This window comes from Anabas testudineus, chromosome 3 (genome assembly GCF_900324465.2).
Source record: "Anabas testudineus chromosome 3, fAnaTes1.2, whole genome shotgun sequence".
NCBI lineage: Eukaryota > Metazoa > Chordata > Actinopteri > Anabantiformes > Anabantidae > Anabas > Anabas testudineus.
The window spans coordinates 19,049,953-19,073,976 of NC_046612.1; the positions used below are offsets into that span (position 1 = coordinate 19,049,953).

Consider the following 24,024-nt stretch of genomic DNA (forward strand, 5'->3'; position numbering starts at 1 on the left):
ATAAGGGTTTTGTGAGTGTTTTATACTGCTGTCATTGTGCTAGTGGTACTGATATTTGTTGAAGGGCTGTAAAATATCCTGCCTGCCCCTCATTTCTCTAACCCCTATTCCAGTATCTACACTGACTATTGCTACTGTGGCAGATATTAATCAAATTGTGACATAATTTACTCAAGCAAAATTACTTAAAGTTATTACCTTAACTCGGGTCACAGCAGAAACGTGCAGACCTTGATTAAAATGCCTTATCTATCCAGTAAAAAACACAGTAGTGTAAGTTCCTTTTACTATTATACCAATGGATAAGCAAATTCCATGCAGCACAAAAATACACTAAACCCATCTTGTGTGGTTATTGGAAGTGACTTGATAACAGCCAAAGGTTTGGCAATGCTTCCACATTAGCTTTTTATCAACAAAGCTACATTTCTGGATTAGTACTGGGAGATGAAAACCCCAGGTAGCTGCATGGCTACAGATTCAGAACCGTGTTAAACTGATTTCTTAAACTTGTAGAATAACTAAAAAAGAAAAAAGTACACCCACAAAAATCTGTTATTTACCTTTGGTATAAACAATTTCAGTGTAGTTCTGTAGGGGATCCTACAGCCTCACATTCTGTTGTCCTTTACTCCTTTTCATTGACTGTGTTATTCATGCTCTCATTAGCTCCATGTGTGGAGGCTGTAATGTCTGTTTCATGCATTTAGATTTTTTACATCTCAAATCTGGAAAGACAGTATGCAGTGGGTACTAAGCTTTTTGTTGTTTTTCACTCTGGTTACCTGCTGAGTGTCTGAGCTTTGTATGCGTGTGACAGAGAGACACATTGAGAGTAAGTGGTGAGCACATGGCATGAGAGGACTTTTATGCCCCAGCTGCCAGCTGTGAGTTCATGCAATGTATGTTAAAGAAAAATAAAGATTATTTAACTTGTTACTGAGTTAAATTTACAGATATGACTCATGGCTGTTGCCATATTGTACTTTATAAAAATAATCTTGATGACAACGTTAATAATAAAACATATGAGAGAGAGGTAGCCAGACTCATACCAGTTTCATGTATTTGCGATGTAGATTCAGGAATTAAAACAACTTTATTAATATCTAGTAGAAATTGTTTGTACAGCTGGTATGAGCTTCCCATTAGAGAAATACTGCATGAATTATTATTTTTCAAACAGCTGCCAACAAGTTATTTAACCCTAACTGATGCAGTGAGTAGCTTCTCATTTCTTAAACAACCATGTCTGAAGACACGTCCTGTGGTCATTTAAAAGATGTTAATCTGTATCAGACAGGTCAAATTATTGTCATTGATGAAACTACTACAACTGGGTTAAGAACTGTCCAATGGAAGAAGGTTGTGTGGTCTGATGAGTCCAGATTTACCCTGTTCCAGAGTGATGATCATGCCTAATTCTTACTATACAAGCCTGTGGGGGCAGTGTTATGATCTGGGGTTGCTGCAGTTGATTAGGTCTATGTTCAGGTACGTTATAGGTCCAAAGAATGTGACAATGTGTCAAATGACTACATGAATATACTGAATGACCAGGTTATTCCATCAATGAATGGTTTCTTTCCTGATGGCACAGACATGTTCCAAGATGACAATTCCAGGATTCATTGTGCTCAAATTGTGAAAGAGTAGTTCAGGGAGCATGGCACATCATTTTCACACATGGATTGGCCACCACAGAGTACTATTGAGAATCTTTGGAATGTTCTGGAGAAGACTTAGCATAGCGGTCTGACTCTCACATCATCAATACAAGATCTTTAAAAAATTTATGCAACTCTGGGTGGGAGTAAATGTTGTGACATTGCAGAAGCTTATTGAAAAGATGCCACAGTGAATGTGTGCTGTAATCAAAGCCAAAGGCAGTCCAACAAAATATTAGTGTATAACTTTTTTTTTTTTTGGACAGTCCTGGGGCCTCGGGCTCAGTGGTAAATATTGCATTGCTTTTAACATCCACAGTTTGAATCCTGACTGTTTGACCTTTGTTGTATTTCATTTTTCTCTCTTTTTCTCTGCTGTTGTTTGTCAAATAGAGGCATCGTGGCATGTATTGCCAGCGAGGTTACTATAAATGTAGTGTATATTTATGTACATATGTTTGTTAGTGTGTGTGTGTTTCTAAGTGTACTTGTGTGAGCTTGTTATTCTTCTAAAGAAGCCGAACAACATTTCAGCATGTGGCTCAGGATGACAAATCTCCTTTCACTATCTACAGCCATGCAGCTCTCCACTGAGTGGCCAGGGCCATGTTTCTCAGCCTCTCATACAGACAAGCTGCCTGCCTGCTAAACTACCCCCACTCCCCAAATGGAGTTCTCATTTTCAAGGGGAACGGCTGCATGGCATAACGCACTTTGTCTTGGGAATCACTTTTTCTCTGCCTGTGTGGCTCTCTGGGATGGACATGGCTGGCTGGCTCTAGGGGAGACAGATGGAGGCCGCTGGCTAGCCTGACACATGCTGAGAGGCTGTGATGAGTCAGTGACGAGGGGTGGGCGGGATAGGGGGGCATAGCACTCTGTCTATGTGATGTGTTGATGAGAGCAGAGAGAGTCGGAGGATGGAGGCCCCACTCGGCCTGAAATCTGATGTACCGATACTGGAGAGTGAAGCTGCATTGATCTTTATAGGGATGGGTAGGACTAAGCACTTTTTTTATTACTACGGGGGGGGCTCGACTGGCACTTAGAAAACTAACATGTAGTAGAGTTGACTCAAAATACCGTAATGAAAGCATAAACAAAAATTATAAACACGACTTAAGAGCATACAGCCACGCAAGCGGCTCCTTGAGATTGCACTTAAGCACAGCGATGATTTGAGCTAAATATTTTCCATGTTCACCGTCTTGATTTAGCAAGTGAGCATGTCAACTTTTGCTCCTTAGCACAAAACAGAAAACACAGCTGAGGCTGATGGGTCATTGGGTTGTCATTAGGTTTGCAGTTATTTGGTCATAAACCAAAGTAATGGACAAAATGTAATTTTGACCTGATGATGGCCACAGAGTGAAGGTCAGAGGATTACCAAAGTGAATCTACGTCATCCTCAGGGCTTGACTTTTATTGCAATCCACCTTATAATAATTAAGACATCTCATTCAACAGCACAAATCTGAATCTCATGGTGGCACTTGAAGATAAAAAAAACCTACTGTACAAAAACTGAATGACAATCTACAGTAAATTTTAGATCGATTGACTGACTTTTGTATACACTGTGTATATTGTATATAGTTGTAATCATCTTTCTTCATCTGATATGATAAATTAGTGGACACAAGCTGTGAATTAACATTAGCCACAGAACTGTAATGCGCTGCAGTTCAAGCTAATGTCACAGCTTTGCAGTGACTAATTAGATTTCTATTAATTGCAACATGTAAGTCAATCAAGGCCAAACTGATGATGGTGTAAGAGCATGCATGCCAACTTTGCCTCATGTACACACACAAGTATAACCCACTCACACACAAATATATGCTTTACATTATTATTAATTATGAAGGAGATAGATCATCTTATGTAGATTCACACACAATACGTGAATTTCAATATCGTTCAACTTTTCAACACAAAACAGCTTTTCAGGAAGGTGCTAAAATGTGGCTTATAGTAATGAACTGATCCACTGACTCATATCATTTGTAGCTCTCTGCAGCCTACTCTACAAGTGTTAACTATAGGACAACAGTCTTCTGTGCTGGATTGCAGACTACAGCACTGAAAGAGGAGACTTTGACTGCCTTAGGCAATGAAACAAGAGTGGCAAGAGGCATCAGGGCCGAGTTGAATAATTCAGTCCCTGGATCACAGTGCATTTTCATATTCATATTTTCCCTGGCACATTTATCTGAGCAATCCTCCCCTCCTCTGCCTGAATGCATCTTCCTCTTCAGACCCCATAAATATCTGAATCAACTAATGACTCCTCTTGAGGAATTAAAAAAGCATCATTAGCGAGCACCTGAAGGTTGGATCTGATGTTCTGTGAGGACTTTGCCGATGCTTATTAGGAAAACAGTCTGGGGGCAAAGTCACATGTGATCAGTTTACAGTAGCACGCTTACATGTAATGTACAGCACTTCTCTTTGAACTTCTGTTGACACAAGGATTAATCAGGATCAGTCATTTCCTTACAAACCGCAAGGAGTGGCAAATCCACCTTGGTACGCTGTGTACAACGTTCCACAATGCTTTCTAGTCATTGATTTTCACTTCTTCCAATAGATGGCAGAAGCACACAGAAAAGAATTTATATATATTAATGTCTTTGATACTTAGCTAGTCTTGTACACCGACTGTTGGCAGAGAAAAAGTCCATCAGCTGGCTTGTTAATGACTTCTACATAACAGACACTACATAGTATGCACAAATAGCCAGACATCACCTTTCAAATGTGAAAATGGTATTTAGGAGTATTTCATTAAAAACTGAATGACATGCGACATAATAGACATAGTTTTCTTTATCTCAATTTAATTTCCTTGAAGCTTCTGTGATACTCTCAACTTTGCAATATACACTTCTTTTTTGTCACAACGGCAGTGTATTTCTGTTTTAGAGTAAATTCCCACAGGAAACAGAACATTCAGTGTGTTGCACAACAATTCAAACTAATTTAATAACACACAAATTGCATTAAATCTCAAAAGCTTTCTTTTCAGAAACATTCTACTCCTGAGTGCTCTCTTTAATTAAGATCTTGCTTGTACAGGTGACAAACAAATGAGTGATGATTTTATCCCCTTTCAACAGGGTAGACTTGCAGGGGAAACAACGTATCACGTCTCTAGCACAGCTAGAGACAAATAGTGTTTGTCAAATAGGCACAAACAGGTGCACAAAAGAAAAGAAGAAAAGCGGGAGAGGGAGGGGCAATGAGAAAGATGTAGAGGCAGCAGAGATGACCCATATCAGCGTGACTCCTTATGAATTCCCAATGATGCTGCTAGGCTTGTTAGCACATGGCTGCGGAGCCAGGGGTGATGGGAGATGCATAGTCTGCTATCTCGGCTAACCCCTCTGCAATTCTATTACACTTGTTTATAGCTCTTGGCAAACAGCACACCAAAGATACTTTAGCTTCAGAGAGAAGGGCAGGTTAAAAGAGATACGACTACTTAGCATTTCACAAGGAGACAGAGAGGGCATCCTGAGCAAAGTGAACATGGAGGGGAAGTGAGGCAAGAACAGATTGAAAGATACAGATAAAACTGGGCTGACTGTTAAAAGTACTGATGCATAGTAATAGGACCAAACAGCGCAACACTATGGGATTAAATGCTAGTATGGATTATGTTTTTTTACTAATCTTTCTGTGAATTTGAACCTTTATGTCCTATCCCTACCACAATTTGAGAGGATTTGTAAAAATGGCCCTGCTCTGCATGAATATTAAGAACATTTTTGAGTGACATTGTCTCATCCCGTTTCAAGTACTGTGCCAGAGTTTGAGGGATGCCAACTGCTACAGCTAATGTAAAAGCAGAGTTGGTTACTCTATGCTTTTTTGTTCAGCAGAGTGGCAATGATAGTTACACCTGCAAATTAGCAACTCTTGTCACACACATGCACACAGACCCATGGGGAAAAGTGTTTATGCGTGTATCTGTGTACAAGTGTGATAGAAAAACATTGTCTAACCTGAGCTTTGTAATTTCTGTAAGTTTTGTAAACAGCAAATTTAAGGTGGTAAAAACTGATTAACAGAATTCAGGAATGGTTCTTAAATGGTTTTGGAACCAACAATAAAACCTGCACAATGAATTTAACATTGAAATGCATGTTTAATCATTTATACACATATAGGGTGCATAAGCATATACTAAAGACACCAGACGCCCATATTCTTGATCAAAGAAATGTGATCTGAACCAAACTCTCAACAAACATCAACAAACACAATATTTCTAATAAACTAATAAAAAACACAAACATTAATCTTACAAAGTGATGGTGGAAAAGGTACGGCAACACTAGTTTTCGGATGTCACTACGTGTATATGTCAAGCAAGGTGTAAGCAAACCTGGTTGTCCAGTCAATACCACGAAAATGGAGGTGTGGTTTAGCGCTACCTTGTCTTATAAAAACTAACAAGCAGCGTCAGCTGATGTGAGCCAATTCTCACATAAAAGAAATCTCGGAAGACCCACGATCAAGTGCTGATCATTTGAATGTAACGGAAAAGAGTTAAAGCTCATTAGTCAGCCATATACAAAACATTGACAAAACATGGTATCCATCCAAGAACATGCAGCACTATGTATACAGAACTATATACCCATACGATAACATGGTCAATAGTGAAGTACGGTGGTAGATGCATGATGAGTTGGGCTGCTTTGCTGCCTCTGAACCCAGAGTGTTTGCCATTGTGTAGGGAAAATGAACTCCTAAGTTTTTCAAGGTTTCCCACAGGATAATATCAGAGTGGGCGTTCACACGCCAAAGCTCAGAAGAAGCTGGTTGATGCAGCAGGAAAATGACCCAAAACATCAAAGTAAATCTATTGCAGAATGGCTTTGAAGACATAGAATCCACCTTTTCAAGTGGCCCAGTCAGAGCCATACGACGATGCTGTATGAAAGATCATGATTGTTTGTATTTCACCAGCTTAGAAATATTTTGTTTGGTATTTATGACTTTGGTGAAGATCATATCACAGTTCACAACCAATTCAGGCAGAAAACCAGGACATTGCAAACAGTGGCATTACTTTTCGTGCAAATGTTATTGTTGTTTTTAAATTGTTGAGTTATTTCAGCTCAAAAGCATTTATGACAACTATTTGTAAAGAGACCATAGACTCTTTCAGACCAGGGGCCCCAGTGTGGCTGCAGGCACTGTCCATATTTCCTCTGTTACTGAAGAAAGTAAATGAGAAATCAATCAAACACTTAAGATTCATTTCATTGTGTAAGAGCACTGATCCATCACAGGGTGTTATGGGCTGAGACAGGCTGTGCTCCTGTGCATGCTGCATCTCTGCTGGAAAAAATACAGACACACATGGAGGAAACAGACTGAAATACCAAAAGGTCAGTAGATAGGAAAGAGGAGAGACTGGTGTCATCGTGAGACAGGCTGGGCCTTTAAGCACTGTGTCTCTTAGTGTATGTGTTCAGGCAGCTACGTCTGTGTACAATCAAGGACAACTGGAAATCCTAAACAGAGCATGATCTTTATGTTTATCCATGCCTATTGTACTGTAGATGCCAGATGTGCCTGCCAATTTCTTTGATTCCCAAATCACTGATCAGCTCAGTCATCATAAAGCCAAAAATTCAACTACGGAATTATGATTTAGCGGGATTAAATGGTAAAATATTTAAGCCTCTTAGAGAGAATGTATTTAGTCATATACTAAGAGCGCGTAACTTTTCTCTTTCTGTCCACCATTTTATTCCCTGGTCAGGTCAGACAGAGGAAAAGCAACATGTCACAACTACACTACAGTGCCACACAATGGCCAGGAGAGAAAAAGCATAAAGGTTCCAGATTAATTAAGGAATTATTACCACAAAATGAAACTGGAAACAATGTTGGATTAGAGTTTAATGATTGAGATGAGGAATTTCTACCAGTTGTGCGCTGCTGGGGACCTCCCAAATACATATACACATACATAGTTTGTTTCACACTCAAACTGAGAGAAGCAGCATAAAGGAATTCACTATTAAAGAGGGTTCAATATATTGGAACATATATAGTAACATTTTCAGTAAAGTATTGTCATCAGCTGTATCTTCAAATCCAGAGATAATCCGGAGAGTTGTTACTCTGCTTTATTTAGAATGGGTAGCTTAAGGTTAGAAAAGAACTGGTTTATCAATTATGCACATAGTGATGATGTGCGTCAAGAATTTATCTAAATACATTCCACCTTGAAGTTCAAAGAAGGGTGTAGGAGCATTGTTGAGGATGGCTAATGGTATTAAATATTGACACTGGTGCATGGAGAAGAAAGTCTACATAAGAGGAGGGAGGAAGGAGGTAGGAATTCTAAATGTTGGTCATGAACACCCATTTGTTTTGAGCCCTTAAAAGCTTAGTTTCCCACAAAAGAAAGGCACTTCTGTGCAATATAGGACTTTTTGAGCAGTGTAGAAAATTAAGGGTATTGAGGACCAAATGAAAGCTAATTATACTACTGGATGAAAGGTAGTTTGTACCCTTAAGGGGAAACGGAAACATTTCTGCACAGATACACTGTAAAAAAAAAAACAGTAGTTTTTACTGAAATAAATGGCAGCTGGAGTTGCCAGAATAATTCTGTAGAAATGTACAACTTTACTGAATAATGTGTACATTTTACAGTTAAAACCTGTAGTTAATTATACAAACAATTAATAATTTTAAGCTTGTTAATCTAACTGCCCTTTTCTGTTGAATTAACATGACTATGCTGTTATTAACCTTTTTTTCTGTTAAATTTACATTTAATTGTTGTTTATCATACATTGAATCTTATTCAAATTCACTGAAAAATACCAAAGAAAATTAATTGATTATACCAAAAATCTAAAGTAAGCCCTAAAGTCCCACATGAACTCAAGAGAGTACTCATGTGCTACAACAAAGTGAAAATGGGCAACAAACCGTCCTACATACAACAAAATGTGGTGAACTGTATGTTTTTTTCTGCCAGCTGTTGGTCAAAACGAGCACTAAAACATCCAGCTTATGTTATCATGACAGGCAGACAGGCAACTCTGCTTCTGCCTGATTGGTGTATGTAATGAATATTTGACATATATTTATTGTAATTTTACAAAATCTCATCTGTAAAGTATAACATATTTATTTGTAAAATACAATATAGTTTCTTTTTGTACAAAAAAATATATATAACATTGTCATTTTGTAATTGTCAATTGTTAAATGTCATTGTTTAACTTAGTTGTGTCGTTTTTTTGTATTGCAGTCTTTATTTAGTTTTCAGTAATATATAAATTACACATAGAAATATGATTATTTTAACATTTTCTTACTTTAGAATTGACAGTTTTGTTTGGTTCAGTAGTTTACTAAATATTACTGTAAATATAACACTGCTTCTTTGTCTTTTCATGATATTACGGCACTTAACGATTCATTTCACTGACATTTTTTACAGTGTACTTCACAATGTACTGCAAATAACTATCTGTAAGTTATTATAAATATTAAATTGTACAACTATATAATGCTCATAACCGAGACCTCATAATTCAGTGTTTGTCTTACTACTGTATGTAAACATGCTTGCAGACTGTCTATTTTAAAATGTATTAAATGCTTTAAAAGTTTTGTGTTTCAAACTTATGTAACATTATGTAAAACTCCATCCAACAGTATATATACCACTGGGTATAGGAACATTTAGGGAAACACTAGTTTGCTTTCTTGGCAAAACATGACATGATAAGAATCACACTACTGTCGTCACAGTAATCATAAAGCCGAGCTTAAAAACAGGAAACTGCTAAACTGGCTCTTTACAAAGGACAGTAATTTCTTGATAGCTCTGCTGGTTGCCTGGCAACCTTGCACAGTGACATGGTGATAACTCCTGTTTCCAAGTTTTATCCTACGATAAGCTAACCACCTGCTCGCTATAGCTTTATATTTACTACACACGTGTCTTTCATCAAGACATTTTGGATTCAATGTTTTTAACCAATTATGTGTATATATAATAAGAAATAATAGATATAATATAAAGAATTCTGATGTCTTCTGATCAGATTCAACCTTTGTAAAAAACGGCGTAATATCTAAATAATTTAGGTGATTTTCTCCTCTGTTACAAAGATACTGTGTTTCACACATCCACATCCTATAGCTGAAGTGATCCTATTACGTATTAAACTGACACGTGTGTTTCTGCTCATAAATAAGCCAAAATGTTCATCCACCTCACCCATGTAATGATACGTATATAAGCTCTGTGGAGAAAGGGGTGATATATATTATTTTTGTATTGATTGCTGTTGCTCCCATTTCTACACTTTGAAATAAAAAATACATTGTGTTCCCATGCTGTGTGAGAAGCTGTGAAACCAGAAACTGTGCGGACGGTAGCTAAAAAAGAATTCTAAAAAAGACTGTTGATCCACACTGTATCAAATAAATATGGGTATAATAGCTTAGTGGGAGGTAAACAATGCAAGTCAAATACAATCTCTCCAGGGCTTTACTCTTAGTGTGCCAAATTACCAATAGAATTTCCTAGCCTGATGTTTATGTGTGTGTGTATGATGTGTGTGTGGAGGGTGTGTATTATGTCCATGTGTATTATGTCTTTATTCATCTTTGTGCTTGTTTGTGAGCCTATGCCCAACTAGAAAAAAAAAATTACGTTCCATAAAATGTCTCCATAAATGACATAGCACAATAAATCCAAAGCAGAAATATTAAGTGGGACCAATATTTTGTTGGACCCTCTCCAGATTCCTAGTAAAACACACATGTCTGGGTGCTTCTGGCATTAAAAAAAGCATATTTTACAAGGGGAGATAATCCAATTCCCTTCCAATGAAGGCATCACTGACATGGAGCTATCTATGCAGGGCACCTGGACCTTTCTTCAGATGGGTCATTTAGTATACATTCTCTCCTATAGAGACAGCTCTGTTAAATAGACCATGCTTATCCATACAGAAATGTACTTTGCAATGTCAAAAAAAGAAAAGAAAAGAACAAGAATACTATGGCCCAAAACAAAATGCTGCAAGCTGTGTTCTAAAAAGGAGCCTCCCATATGTACTGTACACACAATCTAAGTAGTGAACTTACAAAGAAAACATGCTCAAGAACAACTCTTTCTTTCAAGGATCAGTTTGTGAGAAGCATCGTGCCTGCACAACACTGCACCAATCTTGTGTACATGGATGGAAAGGCAAAGGATCCTATTGCACCCCAAAGTCCACAGAGTCATAACATACTTTAAAATGTGACAACATATTGAAACTTTGATGAAGTCCTAAGATTACACAATTTGACTGCGTATACAAAGTAACACTTTGAATTGTTTCTATATTATAATTTTTAAAAGCATAATTAATTTTTTAATCAAAGAAAACATGCAAAAGAGAATTTATTATACCGCGATATATTCCCCCAATTAGCCTTACAGCATCAGCATAACGTCTCTGATCCTGGTAGTAGAAACCACACAGGGACCCCAGAACAAATTCATCTTCATGGAAGATCCACATAACCTGAATCCACTTTGCATTTCTCTTTACAATTATGCTAAGGAATGCACTGAGCCTCTGGCTGTTCACTACAGTTATCTGCCAAAACCCTCTGGTAACTGGTACACATTGCTCAAGAAGTTGTCATTATGAATTTGCTTTACTGTTACATTATCTCCTTTAGAAAACTAATTTCATATTAGTAATTGCCTCTGGTGGGGTGATGCAGGGCTGTGTTGAAAAAAAAAAAAATCCTGATGGAGAGGACGGGCGAGAGAAAAAGTCATGCTCGCCCTCCCTCCCTATTTCTGTCTCTCAGTCAGATGAGGTCATCAAACACCAACCTGCTTTGTATATTAATGATGTAACAGCCCGGGATTTTTGGACACCTCGTCCCCAGAGACTGCTTGGCTGGCGGCAGAGAAAGACTTCATCTTGATTTAAGAGAGAGATAACACCCTCGATAAAACTGTGACAAAGGCTAGATAGGCAGCGAGTGGAGATAGTGAGGGAGTATAGACGCAGCAGAGAGGAGAAGACAGGAGAGAAGCGAGGGGGAGGAAAGTCTGTGTGATACACTGTGCCTTTAAAGCACCAAGCCCCTCCTCCACAGAGCGGAGCAGAACAGCCGAGTGGTGCTGGCAGGAGCCTGAGCCCCATGATAAACTCTGGCATCAGCTTCTCTTCATCCGGCAGTCAGCGAGGACACAGGGAGGGCGCAGGGGCAGGGAGACAGGGACGGAGAAAGAGAAAGCATGACAGAGAGGGGGTAGAGAGAGAGATGGAAACAGGCAGATAGAGTGAGAGGGAGAGGCTGTCACAGGAATCACACAGCTCCTTTTGCTCAGCAGCAGTTCAGCCCTTCTGCCTCCTTCCTCCTGATGCAGGTGAACACTGACAGGAGATGATGGGTGGCGTGTTTTTGGCAGCGCGCTTATCTGACTGATGATAGTGGTCGCAGCGGCATCACAATCCAAAGCAGGACCTCTCCTTGCCGCTCTGCTCTTAGTCATCTTCAGCCTCCTCTCTCCCTTTTCAGAGTTCTATCAGGGCCATTCATTGTTCCCACCTCATGCCTCCGCCTCTTCCTCCTCCACAGCTTCATCCTGCACTTCTACTCCTCCTCTGATGAGCCACAGCCTCAGAGTGAAATAACCCTGCTGATAGAAGCTTCTCTCTCTATCAAGTAAGTAGGGGAGGGAGGGAGAGAATGGCGTGCATGTGTGTATGAGGTGGAGAGAAGGCGAGAGTGTGTGTGTATGTGTGTGAGGCAGAGAGAAAAGAGAGGAACAGCAAGGCGGCGTGAAGGAAAGCTGTTAGTGTGTGCGACTGTGGGACTGTTAAGAACCAGCAGGTTGTGTGTAGCTTGAATGATCCTCCTGTGCATGGACGGTGAGCTCCGGGCATAGCAACAGCAAAGTGATGCACAGGAAAGGTGAGTAGGTGTGTGTGTTCTGGCGCATGTGTTTGTGTGTGTGTGTGTGTGTGTGTGTGTGTGTGGAGGTGAGGCAAGTGTTCCTGAAACAAGATATGCATCACAACAGCAGCTAAAAATTGTCAACGCAACTCATTCCTGCCCACCTGAGTCTCCTTTACTGTATTGTCATTGTTTTTAATGCTGCTATGATGTAGAGAGAAATGGAGGGATTGAAAGGAGTGGAGAATTAGACATGAGAGAATAAGTGATTGCTTTCCTCCCTGTCTGTCCAGGTGCCATGTGTGATTGGCCAGCACACCCCATGGCAGTGGCATCGCCCTGGATTTGGCGAGAAGCTGCTTGTTCTCTCGGGCTCCTCTGGGAAGCTTTCATGGGATTTATCTCGTCTTGCTGGCTGGCACGATGCTCTCTGCCTCTCTGAAAACAGTCTACATTGAAAACACACACTACACGAATAAGAAGTAAAATAATTATCCAATCACAGCACAAGGAGGCAGACTGGGTTCCCTTAGCAACAACTGAAGGAGAGAAGAGAATCCTGTTTTTTTTTTTTTTTTCTTTCTGCTCCCTTGGTTTTTGGGCACACCCCTGTGGACAGCTGTGGGTCAGTGCTTTATGAGAGGACTTGAAGAACGCAGTTGCATAAGATATGCTGCCACCCAAATTTCAGGGTTAGGTGCTTGTTCATCTTCCAGCTTGCTTGTAACTGTATCTTATCGTCACAATTACTTTTTTGTTCTCCCGTTGCAAATTCTCATCACAAATCACGTTCCGCTGGCTTAGGAATCAAGTCATTCTGATCCCACGCCACCTGGAATAAAACCTGCTTTAGAAGGGAGGGATTGGATGCTCTGTGCAAAGACCTACACCTACCTGGCTTTGTCTCACAGAAGAAACAACACGATTAAGTTAATATCCGCAAAGAAAATGGGTGTGAGACAAAGTTTATTTTGATGCGAGTTTCTACTGAGAATCTTTTTAGTTTTCCTGGAGGAGGAAACGGCACACTGCACAGAGGAATACCCCCCTTTTTTTTAAAAAACAGGATCTGTCTTTTCTCCCTCTAATGACAGTAGCCTTCACTAAAGGACTAAATGTAGAAGGTAAATCTTGTCCCTGGTGATCATCTATAATGTAGAACACAATAATTTTAAAAATTGAGCCACTGCTGGGAGTTCTATTTTTCTACATTGGATAGCTTCCAGGGTTAATACAGTATGAACCCCTGTACTGTGCTGTTAACCTGCCATTATTGTTTTTCATAAGTAAAACATATGGAAAAAGGAAAGAGCCTTATCCATGTATAGATGTTTTAAATAGAATCTCCTTGGGAACAATTTCAAACATACATACTGACACATGAGATGAGTTGGCTTAAAATGATTATGTAAGAGTTTCGTACCAGCTTTGGCCCATGTATTTTGCCTCTTCCTTTTCCATGGATTTATTGCAGTTGACTTTTCACGTGCTAAATTTCTCTTCGTTTTCTGAAGCGTCTTTAAGAAGGCATGGATGTTCGAGTGTGACCCTGTGCCGAGTGCGCGGGCGAGGCAAGGTGTTTTGGCTGCCCAGGTGCTTTTAAAATGTTGAGGTCTCCCTGCGTGGCTGGGGCCCCTGTTCGGATCAGTAGCACTGAGGCTCCTCGTAGCCAAAGACATGGACCCCGACTCGGCTCCCCCACGCCCTCAGCCTGTTGGCCACTGGCCCCACGTTGCCCTGTAAAGGATGTCCCTCAGCAGAGCTCCGGCCCGGGACACCTCTGAGACCCCCAGCCCGAGAGAACGCATCCGCAGCCACATGAAGATGGTGATTGACCAGTTGGAAGGCATTCTCAAAGAGCTTAAGGATGTGGCCAAGGAACTTCGGGAGGTGAGATTTAAAAATATACATTTGAAGCTTTTGACTTTTGGTGGATTTAGTGAGCAACAGGGAGAGAAAGAGAATGTGGGTGCCAGGTGGGTGTGCTTCTCAAGTAGACTGCATTTAACTAAGTGTAAAATTCTTTTCGTTGCATGGAGATTTTGATTAAGATTTGAATGTGATGAGATCTCACTTTTCTTGTTGTCGTAACAGGGGAATATTGTTGGTTACAAACACAGTAGAAAAGCAGAACAGAGGCTGTCTTCCCTTTCCAATCAAACAACCGCTTATCACCAATTACAAATGTCCTTCATGTGTTCAGTGGTGTCTTGGGGGAGGTGCACTAGATGTGAAGAGCAGTTGAAAAGCAGCAAAGCCAGGCTAAAAGGAAACACAGAGGCAGGCTTAGATAAGACACAAGACTTATTGCCACACTTGTTATATAACCATTTTGTTAAGGATCATCTGGATTTCCACTGTATTTTTGCAACTGCCATGGTAACACACATTTGAGTGTGTGCGGGTATACAGTACACAGTTTAAAGTTTAAGACTCAACAGAGAGATATACTGTAGATGTGCATGTACTCGTACATACATTTAACCAGTGTAAAAAATAAATTATGTGTGATGACTGATCATCAGACTGCATCTGTTCATGTGTATGCATATACAAAATGGCCCTCATCATCTCTTTAGGATCTTTCTCTGAAGTGTCCTCATACAGTAGCTATGGGCTCTCTGTGCAAAAAAAAGAGACGAAGGAAGATGGGCAGACGAAGACAAATGAAACCTCAGCAAACAGTTGTGTCTGACCCATCAGACTTCCTCTAGGCACATCCCAAGATTAGCCTCCCACCTACTCCTGATCAGGGATGATGAGGGAGTGTACGGTGCACTGTATGGTGATGAAACATGGTGGTGGCAGCATCATGCTGTGGGGATGTTTTTCAGTGGCAGGAACTGAGAGACTAGTCGGGATTGAGGGAAAGATGAATGCAGCAATATACAGAGACATCCATGATGAAAACCTGTTCCACAATGCTCTGGACCTTATGGTGGGGCGATGGTTTATCTTTCAAAAAAGACAGTGACCCTAAGCACACAGCCAAGATAACAAAGGAGGGAAAACTCTGAATGTCCCTAAGTGACCCAGCCAGAGCCCAGACTTGAACCTGAATTGACATCTCTAGAGGGACCTGAAAAGATCCATCAGGTTAGACGCTACTCATCTAACCTGATGTAGCTTGAGAGGTACTGCCTCTTGAGACTTGAGGTTGTAGTTGGTGCTAAAGGTGCTTCAACAAAGTATTGAGCAAAGGCTGTAAATTCTTATGCACATGTGATTTTCTTTCAAATTTGCAAAACTTAAAAAAGAAAATCACTTTGACATTATGGGGTATTTTTCTTCAAATCTTAAGGTAAATAATGAATTTATTCTGTTTTGGAATAAAGCTGTACCATAACAAACTGTGGTAAAAGCGAAGCACTGTAAATACTTTCTGGATGCCCTGTGTGTTTCTAAATGCATTGACGACAGCACGTGTTAAATGCAAAGACCTGAGAAAGGAAGAGGGTTTCACACAGCTGAGGTGAAAGTGCCATAATTCACTCCATCACCTGTGCCATGATGGAGTGCCCAGCATCTCCCAGACTCCCAGCTCTGTCCTACTCACCACATTCTACTTTATGTACTTGCACAGTTGGAGGTGCATGGGCTCAACTCACACTGCACCTTCTCTCTGGTTAGCAGGAGAAGCGGGTCTGTGTGCAGGAATGATTGATGATTATGGGACAACTGCAAGTGGAATAATGCTGGCTGGAGCTATTTATAAACAAAAACACAGCTTGTGCCTCTGCCAGCTCCAACGCATATTACCATTCTTATCCCAGACCCCATTAGAGAGAGACCCGCACAGTGGCTCAAATGTCATTTTTTATTGGAAGAGCACAATCCCACATATTGAAATGGCTAGGAAATCATATCAGCTGCAGTGGCAATCATAATGCTAGTATCAATATCAGGCAATTAGCTGACCTGTGAGACTGGAAGAAAGGGAGATAAAGAAACAGAATCAGTCTTGCACCATCAGATGCCAGGAAACCTAATGTTCCAGAAAATATCTCATCCTTGGTCACATGGAAGAAACAACATAATAGATAACAAATGTCACATGAATAAATAGTGAATTGCTGTGTGAACGTGGTGAAATAAATAACTTAGTGATGGCGCAGTAATGACTGATTATCACCCACAAGGTCTTTGGGGAACTGGAGATACTGCAGTGCTCTGAGGAGTTAAAGCTGACACTCCACTGCACAGAGCTGCCCAGAAATTAACAAATTACTGGTGTGATACTTTACTTACTTGAGAGTAATGTTTTTGTAGTTCAGGATAACACACACACAAACACAGTGCCATGATTTCAGATGGTCAAAAACAAATCAAATCCATTTTTAGTCACACTACATTAAAGAACTACCAATAATTTCCAGATTTTCTGATACTCCAAAGCTATAGCACATTATATACTGTATGTATAAAACAGTATTATTATTATTATTATTATTAGTAGTAGTAGTATTATCTTTCAAATTGAAGAATAAAAAAGTAACACCAGTTTATGTCCATGCTGCAGTATAGTTTAGTGCAGGCAGTAAACCTCCTTTACATTACATTACAAAAATGTAGCACAGTGCATGCAGTTCTTCAAGACCCCTTCCAAAATCTATTACGGTCAAATGCGACCTGTCTAACTTGTGAATCCTATTACAGGCTTCATGACAAGTAAAATGAGAAGGATCTAAAGGAAGGACATCGGAAGTAAATGACAAGTGAAATGGGAAAGATCTAAGGGAAGGACATCAGAACACAACATACTGATAAACTACTCAATTTGTAATAATAATGCTGGCAGGAGTGGCAACTCTAGAGGAAATAATTCATTTAGGTATCACGTCAACCTTGGACTTTGACGTCTAAGGATAAACAAGGGAAATAATAGTCCCAGCCTTTTTGTAAGGCAAGAAATTCTGATGTTGAGTTGTTTCCTTTTCCCATACTGAATTTCACTGAAAGAATAACAGCTAAGAAAATGCAAACGTCTGAGAGCTACCATGTTGGCGATTAGATACATACTAGTAGACTGAAAAAATGTGAAGTGCTATAAAGAAAACCTAAAAATCAGGAGAAAAGGCAATGGAACGTAGCTGATAGTGAGCTACACATATTTATATGGACCTGATGGAACATTATTATGTCAGTGTAGTTGTTGCTAATGTATGCACAATCACACCATGAGCAGACAATGCAGCACGTCTGTGCTCAACTAAAGACAAATGAACACAGGGAGGCAATCAAGAATTAAAGCTCTAAGTGAGAGGAGTGAATATAAGCTGAAAAAAGAGCAATTATCAGTTGGAGAGTGAGTCCAGGACATTGGCCTGTATCCGTCAGTCCTGTGGTAGCTGTCTGCACATCATCATCATGTTAACGCATGGAGACTGGAGACTGGCTTAGTTTTTCTAGTAAAGTACCAGCGGTTTAAAGAGAAGCAGCAGGAAAACTCTGGTGTAAGGTGGAAACTGCGTCATCCTAATGTAACTAAAAGGTTTATTAATGACACTGACCGTCATGCTATAAGCCAAGTGTATAATGAATTTTTAAAAGTGTGCCATGAATGGTGAATTTCACCAGTGAGTAGCAGCAGCATGATTATCATTCTTGGCTCTTGTGTTTCGCTTGTTTTTGGTGAGACTACTCAACACCTGTAGCACAAAGAAAGAGGGCTATTCAATTTCTATTCATTAGCCAATGCCACACAAATGATCCCACTGTCAACTAGAAGAGCATGTAAATGATCTGGTCATAAAAGCTATCACATGGTGCTCTTTCAAGGCAAAGCCCAGCATGGAGGGTATCCAAACAGTTGGCCCCCAATAAGTCAGCTTAACAAGCAGACTGCAAGTCAGCCACCGGTGTCTCCTGATCGAGACTGAAACCAGTTATGACACATCCACGTCGAGGGGGAATCACGGCCCCTCTTGGCTCAAGCTACTGCACAGCACTGAACCAAATCTCTTCCAAAAGCAGAGGCAGCCCAAGGGAGAAAAAAGACAAAATCAAAGGGCCATTTTTTTTCTGCAGAGGCCATATCCTCTCCTTACTCTGTGTTTCCCCCTGCTGATGCTGCTGCTGAGCAGGGCAGGGAACAGAAGACTGTCTAGCTAGAACACTTCAGCATTTAACCATGAGGGGAGGGGAGTCTTTTAAGCACTAATGCTTTCACAGGGGGAGTGAAAAATAAAAACTGGTAAACACAATCTCATTCCATGAAACAGCTGATCCTATTATCAGGGAATATTTTGGTGAACATTTAAGGGCAGGACAATGATATTGTATTAGGAAAAATGGGTCACTCCCAAAGCACATAATATATTTGCAGTATTTGCATGTATTAAGGGATTTGGCCCCCATTTCATTAAATTGTCTTCACCACAAATGGAAAAATATCTATTTTTATAGTAATAGAGTTTAGAAAAATGTAAAAAAAAAAAAAAACAAGTAAAAAAAAAACTAAACAAACATTTATATGATGCAGATGCCAACATTATGAAGTAATTCTATTGTAAATTAAATCTTTTTATTCCAACACATAAACTTGCAAAGTGACTGTGGTTGTTTCTGTTTGTCCAAATGAATGCCTACAGTTGGAAATTACGATCCGCCACAAAGCTGTGTCCTCGTGGATCATTTCCCACAAAGCGTTCCGTTGTGGCCGCCAGTGTAGTGGGTTTACTGCCCAGTTGACCACAGCCCAGTAATCCCGATTGAGGACTGCTCAGTCTGTTCTCCACCACACAATCAATTCACTTTAGATTAAGGCAGGGTTATTGCCGGTCTCCAACCTGTGAACATGCAGAGCAGCTGTTCTTGCAGGTGAGCAACACTCACTGTGGCCAATGGCGACAGCTTAACCACTCACACAGTAAAGTACCCTTCAATCTGACATACATGGGCCAAAGGGTTTCTTCTCATTAAAAGCTATTTGGAAGAAATGACAAGTACCCACCCTCCTGTGTCTGTCAATTTGTTCCTTCTCACCTGACCTCTTTAGTGTGTGGAAATTAAATTCCTAAATTAAACTTGGTGACGTGCCTCCAGCGGAGTTCTCTTTGCTCAGGAAAACAACAAGAAAAAGGCACCTCAAGCCTTATCTATTCTTCACTGAATACAGAACTCACTGCCATCGCCGCACCTGTGCTGCTGCCTCGAGCTGAGCTCCACATACATTTGTCTGTTCATGAAATGAATCAGAGGCTCAATTATTCTCAGGACTGATGAAACACTGTGTCACAATTTGAAGTGGAATGTCAGATCCTTTTTATATTGAACCACAGTCACGCTTATGGTTGCAATTTAAATCCTGGTGACCGTGTTTACTAACAGATAATCTGACGCATTTACAGCTCTTCAATGATAGTAAAAGGTGGGCATATTTAACTTCTTGGACATTTGCAGTAGCTGGCGATTTACCAAGATATCAGCAGTACACCTCTCCCCACATGAAAAACGAATCAGTATTGAGGACAAAAAAGAAAATAAAATCACATATAGGGGTTAGTTAATAATATAGCGGCATCTAACCTTGAGAACGGTGAAGCGAATAAAACTGCTCCATGCAAAGCATTCCCCTGAGCCTCTTTTACCTAGCTCTGTTGTGGAGCTCCATCTTTAAGATGCAGGCCCAGCATATTGACTAGCCCATCATGCCTGTAAGACTCATGGGATTAGCTGGACCTTTGAGCCCTGCCTCCCTCCATGAACCTTGTACTCAGCATAGACTGTAATGAGGGCTTTACACTCCACACTCCAAAAATTGCACTTGTCGTGCTCATTGATTTTTATCAACTAACACGCCTAGTGTGGGCTAGTTACAGAGAAAGCAGTGAAAATTTTCACCATGCATGCTTGTACTTTGTGATTCAGCCACAAACCCGTCAGCCCTTCAGTAGGCAAGGATAGACCTGAATCAGATGAAAAAATAAGTTAAAGGAAGAGCAAAGAAAGGCTATGAATGTGTGTAAGGGAGAAAGAGAGAGAGGATAAAGGGTGGAAAGAGATAATGGTTTCTCCTGCTGCACAGAATTGCGACAGACTGGGTGGAACAGCTTAGATCAATTGTTGCAATTGTGCTCATTCGTGGGCGTGTTTAGGATTGTTTTGGCCCATCTCTGTGCTGTGAATAAAACCAGTAGGCTGTAGTTAATGGTGTGAAAAATGGCATCCATCGAAGTGCACAAGCAGCCTCCAAGAATAGCTACATCATTTCATTGTGTCAAAGCATACTGTACGCAGAGGGACAGCTTGCTCTCCAATAGGCCGTCAGACTGTCTCTTTTACCTGGTGTGGATACAGATTGTAGCCAGACTACTGATAATACGGTAATATACGACATAATGAGAAATATAAATGATTAATGTGATCTGATTTTGAAGAGATGCTATATTTTCTTCCATTTTTATATTCTGTTAAAGTGCCCAGGGCAGCGGGGGCCAACCCACTCACCAGTGTAGCAGCTTAATCCAGCTACAATCTTTGGAACTGTGTTATACTGAGGGATCATCAGGAGGCTTTTTTTGTCCTTCCTTGTATTTTTAGCCATAGCCAGAGATGCATCATAAATCAACCCAGTTTCAGAAGAGATTGTTCACTTTTAACCAGCAGAAATAGGTGATCTGAGATGGCACACAACTGCAGCTGTATCCACTGGCCTTGAAAAAACTTTGCCACAGGATTTGTAAGGGATTTCTGTTTATACTGTACACTGAGCATGTTGGTCTTGACATAGTTTATAATGTCAAAAAGGTAGCATACCAGTGGTTTCTTAGTGTTATTGCTATTCAGTATTTCTTAAATATGAACCATGGAAAAATGATATTGCATCTGGTAGTTTTTTCTGCGTGGTGTGAAAACTTGCTAAAAAGAGAACAGCGCATTTTAGCAGCATGACTCACTTCTCTAGGTGTAATGCAGGAGTCTGTAGAGTTAAATTGTGTGGGAAAGCAAAAAGGAAGCAAGAGAAAGTAATACTATCTAATAATACGATGTCTAAATAAGTATAGATAATGTACAGGCCCATAGCACATATTGTTATAATATGCTTTGGAATTTGACTTATCAGTTTTTTGGTTCCTGTCACCCGATAGTATCGCTGTAATGCATATAAACACATTAAGTAATTAGCATTCAATATTTGAAATACATTTTAAGTTAATGTCATTTCATGGGTAGCCTCCTATCTACATTATTAAAAAGTACACTTACGATAAGTTCTGATCTTATTATATCAAAACACAAACATACAATAGGTCTATAAGGAAGTTGACAGTTATATATTAGCATCTGACTATTGTTTAGATTCATCTGTCATTTATCTGGTCATTATATTTAAGTGCATTTTTCACACGCACATCTTCTACACTTTCTTATCTTTATTCAGACTTATGGACTTTATTGATTGCAAATAAAACACCTATTCACAAATGTTTTAATGATCTCAGCTGCATGCTGCTATAACAACATGGCTTGTCAATACAGTGTGTCCATGGAGATTTTGATTTTAGTCGACAGTGCAGAACAGGCTTTGACTTTCACAAAGTTACTTCTACAGCGCTATCTCAGCAGCATGTAGATGGAAGCAACATGTGTGACTTTGTTTTTCTTGGACGAATTTGGCTCTCGAAAGCCATTCTTGACAAACACTAAAATTAAGTTAGTGTTGTTCTCAGCCTATACAGTGCATTCATGAAGCTTATAAATTAAATAGTTAGTTTAAGTTTTTGTTTGCCTGATTTTAGAAATGGCGGAAGATTAACTTTATTTAGTTTGGTCCCATAATAGCATTTGTGAATTTAATTTTGAGTAGTAAATTATGAAAAAACAAACAAACAAACACATCTGCAGGTGTCACAAATAATACAGGGATTATTGAATTTGCACCTGCTAATTTTTTTTATTAAAAGATCACACACTACTTGAGGGAATAATAGGCCAACACAAAGGTAATGCACCTTGCAACGTGAGCAACCCAACTCTAGACATGCCAAAACATTAGATTCTCTTACTGGGATTTGTTTCTAATCCATCTAATTAATGCCAACTAGACAGAGATCCATTTAACATTTAAATGTCATTAATTACTTCACTTTGTGAGGAGCCTGTCTGTCTGAATAGCTAAGCAGGATGTCTGAGCTTTGCCCAGGGTGTCATAGATAACCTGTGTTGTATACACGAGCTGGACCTGTCTTACTGAATGAATGATATTTTTGTCTGTGCTTATAATCAATAAAGTGAATATGTGAATTTACACTGGATGAGACTGGTATAATCTACAATAACTTTACCAACCGTAAGTAATGTGTACTACTGTAATAACCCACAAATAACTACATTTAAATGTTGAAAATCACCCAGACATAAATGCATTGGGGCCTAACAACGCTTCCTACAGCTTCTTTGCATGCTGGGAGTTTCGTGCATAAACAGCAAATAGAAAACTGGCCAATAATTGTAGGTTCCTAAATTTGCATGCTTTCTTCCCTCTGAAATGGTTTCCTTGTAAGCACACTATTTTTACATAATTTTGGCTAGGTGGCCAGTTATTGGCCTGCAAATTCAACTGACTGTGTTAGATTTCATTGCGGATGGTATCCAAGGGGAAGTCATCTGTCCAACATTTACAAGGTATGTGCCAGTAAGCGTTGGTGGAGCAGGTGTTAAGGCTGCAGGTGAATAAGTTGCCTGTGATAATGAGGTATACCTCCAGTGTGAATTCAGTTCATTTCAAAAAGAAGAGGCCTTTTTATTCCACTGCTAACAAGTGGCCTTTATCATAATGATATGTTTGTACATTACAGTCACCATGATTCTCTGCAAAGGGCAGCACCTTTAAAATCTCAGAGTCTTAGATGTAAAACAACAAAATTAAACTATGTCAGGTGTCTTAAAGATTGTGTTTCTGGAATCTCCCCTCTCCCTCTCTCTTTTATTGTCTTGTACTGGCAGCTCGCCCTCTGTCAGTGGCACAGCATGGATGACTGCCACCATCACCACTGTTATTGTCAATAGCATGACAACACACCATCTAAAGCAGGGCAGGGCAAGATGAAAGAGAAGCAGCAGAAAGGACAGGCTAATTATTCCGACACACACCTAAGAGCAGACGGGGGAGAGAACACGTCAACATGACTGTTTGGGTGATTAATATTTTTTGTCAACTGCGCAGTCACCTGTGCAGTTGGCAGTTTATGGCCAAGATGATGAAGCCAGATATTTCTGACTTGTATGCAAAGTAGATGATACAGCAAGGTCTATGAGGGTGAAAAATATAATTAGACTTCCAGCCTTGCTGTTATTTTCAAGGATATTAACTTGGGAAGGGACCGCAGGCTGATGTGGGATGAGTTGGGCAGTGTGCAGCAATGCTCTTATTGGAGAGACAAATCCTAATGATTGC

The 24,024-nt window shown here is 39.9% G+C and overlaps 1 protein-coding gene across 1 annotated transcript in view; it reads left to right on the plus strand.

Moving 5' to 3' along the window:
- Window positions 1–12,290: 12,290 nt before the first annotated feature.
- insyn1 (inhibitory synaptic factor 1) overlaps window positions 12,291–24,024 on the plus strand; it is a 36,612-nt gene continuing 24,878 nt past the window's right edge. The window contains exons 1-2 of the mRNA XM_026378743.1: window positions 12,291–12,395; window positions 12,920–14,516. Of these exons, the coding sequence (XP_026234528.1) occupies window positions 14,373–14,516 (144 nt within the window). The 5' untranslated portion in view covers window positions 12,291–12,395; window positions 12,920–14,372. The remainder of the gene's footprint in view (window positions 12,396–12,919; window positions 14,517–24,024) is intronic.